The sequence below is a fragment of the Sprattus sprattus genome (genome assembly GCF_963457725.1).
Source record: "Sprattus sprattus genome assembly, chromosome: 15".
In the NCBI taxonomy this organism is placed as follows: domain Eukaryota; kingdom Metazoa; phylum Chordata; class Actinopteri; order Clupeiformes; family Clupeidae; genus Sprattus; species Sprattus sprattus.
The window spans coordinates 18445618-18457137 of NC_137913.1; the positions used below are offsets into that span (position 1 = coordinate 18445618).

The 11520-nt window shown below is 44.5% G+C and overlaps 1 protein-coding gene across 1 annotated transcript; it reads right to left on the bottom strand.

Moving 5' to 3' along the window:
- Nucleotides 1-152: 152 nt before the first annotated feature.
- On the bottom strand, nt 153-11163 carry ankle2 (ankyrin repeat and LEM domain containing 2). Its single transcript, XM_080852352.1, has 13 exons — nt 11159-11163; nt 8487-9017; nt 6333-6524; nt 5970-6163; nt 5374-5562; nt 5006-5128; nt 4825-4888; nt 4564-4733; nt 4172-4278; nt 3873-4063; nt 2607-3468; nt 2396-2527; nt 153-2215 (listed from the first exon to the last, which is right to left on the bottom strand). Exons 2-13 carry the CDS (start codon nt 9004-9006, stop codon nt 1999-2001), a joined length of 2961 nt encoding a protein of 986 aa, XP_080708478.1. The 5' UTR covers nt 9007-9017; nt 11159-11163; the 3' UTR covers nt 153-1998.
- Nucleotides 11164-11520: the final 357 nt, after the last annotated feature.

Sequence of the window (11520 nt, forward strand, 5' to 3'; positions counted from 1 at the left end):
TTATTCGTTCCTCAGTAGTACATCAAATACTTTTCTTTGACATATACAGTAATACAATGGGAATAAAAATGCATGCAATGGGGAAGCCAGGTCAAAAATAATTGAAATATTAACAATTAAACAGCAAATCCAATGCACCACAGTGTTGGCACTACAAAGCCATTAACAAAAAAAAACAAGAGTAAGGCTGGCATTTATGTACTGTATTAGCATACTACATTGTAAACGTTTTTTTTTTTTTTACAATCTTATGTAAGAGGTATTCGAATGCTGCATAAAACCAATGCTACTGTACTTTATTCAAATTGGGATACTGTCAAAAAAGATATTATGAAGCCTTGATGTCGTCAGTGCAACCTTAACACTGTGAAACAACTGGTTTTGCCACACATCGTCATACTAAAAAGGCACTAAGAAAGCTGAATGAAGCAGGGAGCAAAGTTTCAGGTTGTCACCACATTGAGAAGGGAGGTTGGGTACACAATCTTCAAAATGAGACTTCATCAAGTGTACTCAGAAAACGGCTGGGAGGAAAAATAAATCCAGAGTCCCCCACTGCTTAACAGAACAAACGTCAAAGTGAATTGTTTGCATTTTGGGCCAGTAGTCCTGTGTCAAAAGCATGGCCTTGAGCAGGAAATTCATGGTCTCAATGAGGAGCACATTTCAAATGTGCATGTATGTGGTGTCACCCCTAATGGCCTCCCAATAAGAGCTGGTATACAGAAGAAATGATCCGTCAGTTTGACCTCCAGGTGATGAGGCAGATGGTAAGTATCAGGGCATTAAATAATGACATTGAGGAATCCTGACAAAATGATCTGGCCATCTCTTGTGCTAACACTGGTGTTGAGAGGCAGTACAAACCAGACCTGATTTCATTCCCTGTGCTAACTGTTGTTGTTTTTACAAATCTTAAGAAAATACCACAGATACCTCACTCAAATTCACAACACCACAACTTACGCCACTGACCAAGAGCAACAAGTTAGGCCCCACGTGACCATACGATACAGATGGTACGTTTTTGATTGTTTTCCCCCCCGATTCTCTACAAATACGCCATTCAGTTGAAATATGAAAGTTGTTTGGTTGATATGTTCAGACACACTTGTGCAGTTTTGTTAGAACATTCATTCATCTCTTATAGACGTGATGTACAATTTAGTAACCTGCAATGCACAGCCTACAACAAACAGAAAGGTAAAAGTTCATTATGAAGATGGCTTCTGTATGTCACTGAGAAACTACTTATAAAGTGACATGGATGCAGCTTGGTGCATGGCATAGTAACTGGGTGAAAGAAAACATTCAGGTATCTACAAAAATTTACATTTATTGGATTTAAAAATATGGACAGGGAGGCATGGGTAAAACATGATTGGCTGTTTCTGGACATTGTGTGGCAAATTCTGACTGGAGGCTGGTCCCTCATCTCAGAAAAAATTAAGGCAATTCTCAAACTCAAGAACTTAAAAACCGGTACTGGCAGTCATTTACACACATAAACAAAACAAAAACAATCTCCTTTTGTGCTACGTAAGTGATATACCCAAAAATAACGTCACACTTTTTTCCTCCTCACATTAAGCTTAGACTTTTACAAACTATTTTCAAGCAATGCATCCACACAAGGATTTGCATTGGATCTTCTGAAATTCCTATGTAACCTTTTTTCTTTATTTTTCTCCATTTTAAAACGATAAAATCTTTTCTTTTTTTTTGAGCGAGGACACGAGTGCATGTCACCATGAACTATAAATAATATTATTACTGTCATTTTTGACAAAGCTCACACTCATACATACACTGTAAAGAGACTCATTTGAAAAATCTGAACATACATCCAAAAAAAAAAAACTGTACATCGCATGTCGGAGTACCATGTTGTTAATACAAACCCTCAAGACACTTGTGCATATTTCTGATGTGATTTAAGCCAGTATGCAGTCACCTGGATTGGCAGGTGTGCGATAGGGGGGAGGGGGCTGGTGCAGTTTAAATGGGAGGGTCACTGAAGTGTTTGGAGCGAAGGCGCTGGATAAAGCTGGCGTGGCCTGGGCTGTAGCGGCCGGGGCTGCCAAAGTCTGGCGAGCCCTGGGTGTACCGGGAGGGGCTGCAGCGGCTCAGGGGCGAGGCCAGGCTGCTGATGGGGGAGCCCGGGGTGAATGTCTGAACCCTGGGATGCCTTCGCACAACGGCTGGGGTCGGCCACCTGAGTAAGGACACACAAACAGACGCAAATACATTTCTGCTTTTTGTGTTTGAGAAAAAAAGGAATTAGAGGATTATGAGGATTCATCAATAAACAATAATCATGGCAGACTAATATCTCTACTTGCTCACCTGTCATTTTGATTACATACAGAGACGTTATAAGGACTTTGGTACACACCTTTGCATCTCAGACGGGGAGTATGTTAGCATTGTGCTCTTCCATTTGTGAATGGAGGGGAATTTCAGGGGATCCACATCTATGGCTTCTACTGCAGACAGCACTTCTCTGTCCAGCTTGGTTGGCGAATCCCTGATAAAAGCACCAGAATAAGCTTACACTGTTCAACATAGATATTATGTTTTCAATCACAACGGCATGACTCACTTACCCTTCAATGAAAAGACATGTTTTAAATCGGGGCGGCGTCCTTAACAGGAAGTCAGGGGAGTCCATTGATTTGTAGGAGCCGGACGACCCCGAGCTGCTCAAATCTCGGCCTCCGTGGTCCCACGACTTGGACCTGGAGCAGAGTGTGCGCTCCACCACAGGCCCCCTAGTCCTCTGACTCCCACCCTCCAGGCTCTCCTCCGCCGACACGTACTCCTCTGACCCCGAGCTGCCCCTCTCCTCCAGCCTCCTGTCCCCCTTGTCCAGCCCGTCCCTCACGCACAGCCCCTTCCACGAGCCGCACTCGCGCTCCGAGCAGCTCCTCTCGAACACGGAGTCGTCGCCGGAGCCCAGCGACAGGCGGCCCACGCTGGAGATCAGCTCCGCTCCCGTGTGCGAGTCCCTCAGGAGCTCCCTCTGCCTGGAGCCCCCGCCACTCTGCCGCCGCTCCCTGGGCTGTCGCTCCGCCTCATCCAGGAGTGTCATGCGTTCAAATTCCACCATCAAGTTGGACATGGGGGACAGCAGGCAGGAGGAAGGGCAGCGGGGCGAACCCTTATCCCCGTTCGGAGTCCTGTCGGCGGCGGGTGGGCACAGGCCGTTCCGGCTGGCGGAGGCGGAGATCAGGCTCTTGTCTGTGCAGAGGAGGTCCTGCTCGGCAGCCGTCTCGATGAGATCGGCGCTGCGCGACATGGGCAGGATGTGGAACTCGCGGCCACCCACGGCACCCTTTAGGCTGTCCTGGGAGCAGACGCTGGTGAGGGCGGCGTTCTGCCGGTTCTTCATCTCCTCCAGGCTCAGGTCGTCGCCCTCATCGAGGAAGGCGCCCACAGAGATGGAGTTGCAGAACTTTTTTGGTTTGCCTGCAGACCAGGAGAGAATGAACTTAAATATTTCAACAAGGAACACTGAGATATGAAAGCAACTGGATCAGCTCCATTAGCTCACATTATATGCAATGAGGTCATGACTGAAGGAATAGGAATATGAAATCATATCACCAAACCCAGCAGGAAGAAGCGCTATAACATACTCTCACTCTTAGAATGACCTGTGTGATTTTCTCTGTCAGTTCTCCACAACTTTACCCAAATTAACACATAAAAAAAGTCAATTCTAACCTTTTTGAAAACAGGCATATTGTCCTAGTCAATATTTGTCCCAGCTGAGTGGGCTGGACAAACTCTTGTCTTTGGCATTTTCTGGTTATAATCCCAGCATACAGTACTTACATAGCAGTACTTATACAAGCATTCTTCTTGTTTACCTGGTGATGGAGTTCTGAACCTGTTGCTGGTTTCGTTTTCTCCGGTCTCTTGGTGGGCACGCTCGCTAAAGTCTTTCTTGCTCAGATGCTCTTCCAACCTTTGGAGACCGTCCGCGGACGCCATGTCGACAAAGGCGTCCAAGAAGTCCCAATACTCTGCCCAGGGATGGCCCAGTTCATGGGCAAGATCTCTGTAAATAGACAGATTAGACTGATGGTTATAGGCAAGCGCAGAAATGTGCTGAAAGTGGCTTACTTTATGTGCTAAGATGCATTAGAACAATTTCTCTGTTCCATACCTGCCCACTCTCTCTGCCCCTCGGTCGGGGTCAGACTTCCGGATGTGATGGAAGTCTCTAGCACGATCTCTAGGCGGCGTCTTCCAGGCTCTCCGAAACTCGTCGGCCTGAGAGAGAGCATTGCCATTTTAGATCAAACATAATCTGAATCAGAGGTAGACTACGCCACACTATGTCACAAGGTTAACAAAAAGAAATATCGCCTAGTGCCAAGCACAACCCTGCGAACATTACTGTTATCCTGTGGGATTAACAAACTTTAACTGACTGTTTTAAAGTCCCAATGTTTTACTAGTGGAAATTCTAAATTTGACAACTCTATTCTGTTCATCTGATACAAAACCGGTTGCATTATATGATGGCACAAAAAGTCTATTCATGAGATTCATCACCTTTGATGGACTCAGCGGCCCAGCATAAGCCTTGACAGCCATGACTGGGTCCATAGGACTTCTAGACAGCATGGAGGCCAAAGGCTCAGATGGCTCAGGAGACCATGGAGTTCCAATCACAGGCTGGGAGGAGTTGTCGGTCGCTCTCAATAAGGGCACATAACAGCGATCTGTGTCAGGAGAGGGGGGGGACATGTTCAACTTGCAGCGACAAAGGGAAGCAAACCTTCAATTATTTTATAGTTGGCCATGGGTTCATACCTTCTAAATATTCACAGATCTTCTGCTTCACTTCTTGAGTTTTGTTTTTCCTTTCACATATGACCTGACAAGGAGAACAAAGTCAGCTGAGGTCTGTGGTTGGTAGAAAACAAAGCATGGGGGGGAGGGAGAGAAGAGAGAAAAAAAGCAGACAGACAAGTTTGCATAAATAGTCTCTTACATCGCATGGCTTCTGGTCGTACTTGTTCCTGCAATTTTTGTCAATGTCAGGGTGGGAACAGAGAACATTCACCACCTCTGGGCAGCCAAACTTGCAGGCGAAGTGGAGTGGTGTCTCAAAGCCCTGTAGCACAAAAAAAGGACAAAGTATAACCAAATCTACACGACAGAAATAAAAAAATGCAGACATTCAGAAAAGAGAGGGGTGTACAGGGAGAGGGAGAGAGCATGGCAAGGAAAAAATGGAAGAATAATACTGGGAGGCTGAGGTATGAATGAAAGACAGAGACTGAGAGAGAGAGGAAATAATATGGGGGACAGACATACAGAGTAACAAACACACATCTTAGTGTTGGTCGACTGACTCACAGCTTTGTCTGGAGTGTTGAGGTACAGGTCCATGATGTAGCGGATGCGTCTCTGCAGCATGTCGTCCTTGTCGTCGGGGTACATGAGACGCATGAACTCGGGGTTCTCCAGCGTGTCCAGCAGGAGCTGGGCCACCCCAGCCTGGTTCTCCTTAGCAGCCACATGCATCACATTATAACGGCAGCCCTCCTGAAAACAACCCCGACGGCACAACACTGGCGTTAAACCTGACGGTGGTTTTTGGCAGCGTTTCTGATTATTTAACAATTCAGATCTGTCTCAAGAGGGCAAAGAACTTAAATACAGCAATGGAGATCTTTATACATGACACATTTCAGGCATTCTATTCCAGTTTTAATGATCCGGTTTGGTAATAAATACACAATTTTCGGCTACTTCCTTTATAAAAACAATGTTCATGACATGTGACAAAACCATTACCATCTTGTATTTTGTAAATTAAAGTATGTTTTATATTGCTTATCTCACTCACTCCCTCCCTCCCTCTCTCTCCTCCTGACAGCGCACACACACACACACACACTCCAACCACACACACACACACACACACACACACACACACACACACAGCTAACCTGCACCACCGTGGGATTATCCCCTGAGCCGATGAGATAGCGTGGATTGCTCCAGACCAACTCAGCAAAGGCAACCTCATCGCCCCTCTCCACGGCCTTCCGCAGCTTGGCCGTCAGGTCCTGCGTGCGCGGGCTCTTGAAACTGTTCGCCTTCTCCCTGTTGATTGTATCCGTCTCCATGGCAGAGCTACTGTCTGTTGTCAGGGTCAAGGCAGAGATAAGACAAGTGCCATTCCCCGATTCAGCCGAATTTTAAGAAAGCAGAAAAGAAAAAAAAAGACTTCAGGTATTTTGTCAAAACGCCCAATTCTGCTTAACACGAACAGGAAATGTCGCTGGTTGAAACTGAGTTTTTCCGCTCACCCTTAGTAAAGAGGCCTGGTTTGACAGGCGAGATGCATTGCATGGCTTTGCTGGGAGAAGGGTAGTAATCACAGATGCCTTTGGCAAACTTCTCTGCGTCCTCCCGGCTGGCGAAGGCTTTAAATCGAGCCCCTTTCATCATCTTCACTGCGTGCAGAGCCTCTTTCTTATCGCCGTACACATGTGCTCTTTCTTTAGGGGATAAAAAAAGCAAAAAGCAATTCAGCCACACATTTTGACCATAAACCATAAAGAACTGGCAGCATGAAAGCATTATTTATAGCCACCCATGCTTCAGTGTATAACAAGAACTGCGACATTTTCAATTTTCCTTTAGAAAATCTTAAAACTGTTGAGACAAAAGCTGAAAATGAAATAGGTTAAAAGACTGCACAGTGTACTCAATTAATAAAATAAAGCCAACTAAATTTACATAATTATAAAACAACCAAAGCAGGGGCCCTTGCACAACACAGCTCATAACCAGATATCAAATTAATGTATTACTACAATGGAGTGAAATCCACAGTGCAACAACATATGCTACAGTGAATCTCAATCTTAAGCATTTAGTGTAGGCTGACACACTTGCAGTCATCACAAGAGAGAAGCCGAGTTATCCGACACTCTTCTAGCACCTCTGTGGCCAAGATAAAGGGTATTAGAGCTGGGCTTTACCGCAGGATGTCCCAGACTTGACACCAAGATGTTCCCTGAGTCTGCTCTCTGGAGAAATGGATAAATGACTAGCATTCCACTAAACAATCAAAAAAATTCAAAACAAAAATGAACAAAGTTGTTCATCCCCACTAAATGTACCTCTACACACAAAGGATGTCTTTAAGGTAGAGTCTGCAATTTTATGAAAGGGTTTGTAGATTTTCTTTGGCTAACCAACTTCGCTTCCCCTGATGATTGGCCTGGATTGTTTATGGCTCAGTCTGACCCACTATGCTTGCTTACCATTTACGGAGGTGGTGGGGTATTCCAAGTACGTGGTTTAGTGACAAACCTGGGTGGTAAACCACCTACCGGGAAAATAAAGGCACAGGGCTCTTCTTTGTTAACCTACACCAAGGTTCATCACTAAACCACGTCCTTGGAATACCCCCCAGCACTGTGTACGAACACTGGAGTTTTCTTTTAGCGCAAGGACTGTGAGGAGCAATTTGACAAAAAGTGTATGAGATTAGAATTGTAGCTACATTATTGATGATTGCCAGATGCAAATGAGTTATATATTATTGTCCTGTTTTGCCTCCATTTTAAATCTACATACGTCACCTTAACAGGGATGAACCAATCTGCAGGGGCTTTATGCAGCATTACTGTCTCTGACAGGCTGCCTGTGTCTCACACACTTCTGTTTCCTGTGATTACAACCAGTTATATATAATGAAAACATGATATGACATTTGTGTGAAAAGACTAGGCTATATGTAAATGGCTGTAAAGAAACTCAACTATGGCGAAGTAAAATAATAAATAAATTGTAGTAGCAAAGACAGCAGTTCTGTCTCTGTGGCTGGAGACTGGTAGTCCATCCCATCATGCACAAGTGTTCATTGCTATTCCCACAGACCATTTAATTCAGTCAAATCACGATATTCATAGGACAACCTTTCCTAACAACTAGTTAACTCACACCATCGCCAAATCTCTGACCCAAAGCACACTTTTCATATCACACTGAACTTCTCCAAAGGCTGCTTTGATTTTGAAGAGCTTGTGACATACATCGAGGGGGGATATCAAGTACTCCAAAATGCCAAAATTCTATTTTGGTGACCTTTTAGAAATAGTTCCAAACCTTGCAAAATGCACCTCCTGCCCATGCCAAAATCTATGCACGTCACTGTACTGCATTTCAGAGACTTTTAACACATTCACTTGCTCAGGGGTGACCCTAAAGAGCTGACTCCATTCACTAGATGAAACCGAAATCTGCTCCCCCTAGCCCAGGCCTCTGTCTCAGCAGCTTTAATATTATGCAGACATTCTGTAAATGAATGCCAACGCACAGACTTGCAATTTTAATCAACATGCTGACATTCATAGGGCTACCAGTAGCTGGTCACTGATGATTCATCCGAATTGCACAACTAAGATTATGATCAACCAGTGGAGCAATATGAAATATGAGGAATATCATACCAGTCCTGACCAGCATGTCCTCCCATGGAGGGCACACGCCATAGTAGAAGGATGGTGAGACTTGTGTGGGTTTGGAGGGCATTTGACCATCAGTCTGAGATTCCTCCGCCCTAATGCAGCCCGACGCTGCTGTCTCCTCAGTCAGAGCCTCCTCCTCGGGCGGGTTGAGCCCCATGCCATAGCCAAAGTCATTGTCCTCGCTGGCTTGCGGCTCTGCATATACTGACGGGGCACATGGCCTGCATCTGGCCTGTGGCTCAGGGTCGGAAGCCCCTATGGCTGGGGTCCTGGAGACTGTGCCTGAGTCCGTGCCTGAGCCTGTGCTGGCGCTGATGCCAGTTTCTGAAGCACCATTACTACTGCTGCTGCCATCTTCATTCAACAAAGCTCGGGCCAGCTTCCTCTCAAAGATGGCGCGGGTGGTGGCAGTGATGGGGCCGAACTTGAGGTTGGCCTTGATGAGCTCATCACGCAGTTCGTCTGCACTCAGGCCCTGCAGCCTGCTCAGGGTGGACTCCATGCTGCAGCTACCTGATGGATGAAAAACAGCACTGTGTTAGCAAAGTTATTGTAGGCAAGTCTTGCCATTCGGCAGCCATCCTGGTGACGCCCCCAGGCAGCTATTTTGGGCAAACATGATCAGGCTCCAATCTAAATTAATGGGGGGAGACCCGTAACACCATATTGGGATGGTCTAAAATAAATTTGAAGTATCACATGAATCAGCATTTAAATCTGACAATATTTTTTTGCAAAACGCTCAAATAAGGTAAGATAGAGTAAAAAAATAAAATGCACATGCACCCAATTTTGTGGTGTGGCTATTGCTATGGTGACCGTAGAAATAAACAAAACACTGAGGCAAATTGTTAGTCATACTTTTTCCAACAATTTAAATAATTGGCTGTTTGTAATGCAGGGCAAGACTTCCAATTACAAATCCACTGTGTTTAGCATTACGGACTGCCGTCAGTGAACTGTCTCCTCACTGGTCTCTGGTGTGAGAAAACCAATCAACTAATCACACATGGGGAGTTTATAGACTATAAGTCTTGAGCTGTTTTTTTAAGTATACAGTCAGATATAGGTTTTTAAATACAAATCTATCATTCAGTGACATTCTTGGATTATTGTTAAATAGCATTGTTATTGTATTGTTATACAAAACAATAACCATCTAATTCATGTGCAATATGATATGGCTGTCAAACACTTGTGCTTAGTGTTTCCTTGTGATTACTGACATGTTAAGGCATCATCCAACCCACAACACTAACAAGTACCAAAGAAATGTCTGACAGTTAAACTGTTTAACGCAAAACACTGTCGGAACTCTACTGATGTCACAAGTTTTGCAATCAGACCCATAAGCTGAGCAGATAGCAAAACCAGACAATTTAGGAAGAAAAAACAACTATTCAAATTGTTCATTGGAGCGCATTGGTTTAAACACCGACTTAACTCGACTTACGACAATTCACCTCTTGTATAAGGCTACACTATATATAGTAACTAAACACACACATTTTGCAATGTCACGCCCAAGTGGCATACACGACAGTTTTTTGTGTTTTTATCATTTTACCATTCCCTATGTCGCGGCTCTATCTATGTCCAGACTACTCAAGTGGACATGATGACATCGAAAGGCTGCAATCGTATCGTGCCACTTACCACAAAGTATCGTTATATCTGGTATTCATGCTGCAAATAATGATTTATTAAAGGTAAAAAAATGTTCCAGAGACACAATGCTATGGATAGTCTGCAACGGTCTCATTGTTTACAAGCTACGGCGCGCATGCTCACTGAGAAAGGGAGGGCTCAGTCGCACAGCTGAGCTAAACAAGCAGGACTTCCAACCGAAGGAAGTGCTACAAGGTGCTTCATCTACATTATCTTTTATAATCCTGGTCCATAGCTTGATCAACTGCATGTACACGCACTGCAATAACTGTTGTTATAAAAAACACCTCACTATGAACATCGAGGAGACACCCATCACATTGGGACCGGCTGAAATGAAGCCCAATCTAGCAACCATACGGAAAGTCATTTAAAGCAGGTTGCAAGAACAGTTTGTTAGCTGAACGAAACAAGGACACGATGCTGCAATATAATTTCAAACGAACGAGCCATTCATATGTTCTGACATTTCCTGTAATTGGGTTGAGTATTCAAAGTAACTATTCTTAGCTATGGTTGCTAGCTAAACCTGTAGGTGTGTTAACCTGGCTAGCTCGCTAAGTTAGCAGGCAGGCTTTGGGAAGACCAACCGGTATGTTTTATTACTCCCATGTTAGCTAGCCTAAATAACCCGTGTATGTAAACTCATATCTATCATGCCTATTGAAATATCAGTCAGTCAATGCAGAACAGCCGACAACTTGTCGGTTAATCCACCAAACGTGTAATTTTTCCTCTAACCGCTAACTAGCTAGCTTCAATTAAAGGAGCTAATGTCCGTTAACAACAGCATACCCAGCTAGCGCAAGAGAGCAGTGGCAGCTCAAGAAACAAGAGCTGGCTAACAGTTGCTACATAACTCCATTCATTTAACATTGCAAATTTCTCTGGCGCCAAATGGCTGCCTTTGTCAAATGTGTGAAAAGACACTGAAAATTAAAATTACAGTTTTTAACTCGCTTCTAGCAGCGTGCTCATACGCCCACCTCCTCTCCGCTTCTCCACCTTCTTTCACCGCGACGCTTTCAAAATGTACTGAGAAAGGACCCTGTTGTGTAGGGCGTCATCACACACTGCCTGACAGAAAAAATGGAAGCGATAAGTAGGACGAGTAGGACCAATAAGTCTTTATTTGACAACAGACAACCAGGGTTCTCGCCAAATTAGTACGAAACGACATTTCACACACATCCCTTCCTCGTGAAACTACGACAAGCAGAACAATTTGAAAGACTATTCATGTTTTATGACTATGGTAGCCTGACGATGTCATAGCCTACTAATAATTCTAGTTTTGTGGGCGAGTTCGGGCTGGTATCCAGTAATGAATTCCAGAGCCCGTCGAGAT

Bases quoted from the DNA above. Each gene is read 5' to 3' on its own strand.
- ankle2 (XM_080852352.1), bottom strand. From the start codon at position 9,006: ATGGAGTCCACCCTGAGCAGGCTGCAGGGCCTGAGTGCAGACGAACTG. The intron at 6,164-6,332 runs GTGAGCGGAAAA...CCCTGACAACAG, and splicing joins ACCAGGCCTCTTTACTAAGG to ACAGTAGCTCTGCCATGGAG. The intron at 4,064-4,171 runs GTATGGAACAGA...GTCTATTTACAG, and splicing joins GGGGCAGAGAGAGTGGGCAG to AGATCTTGCCCATGAACTGG.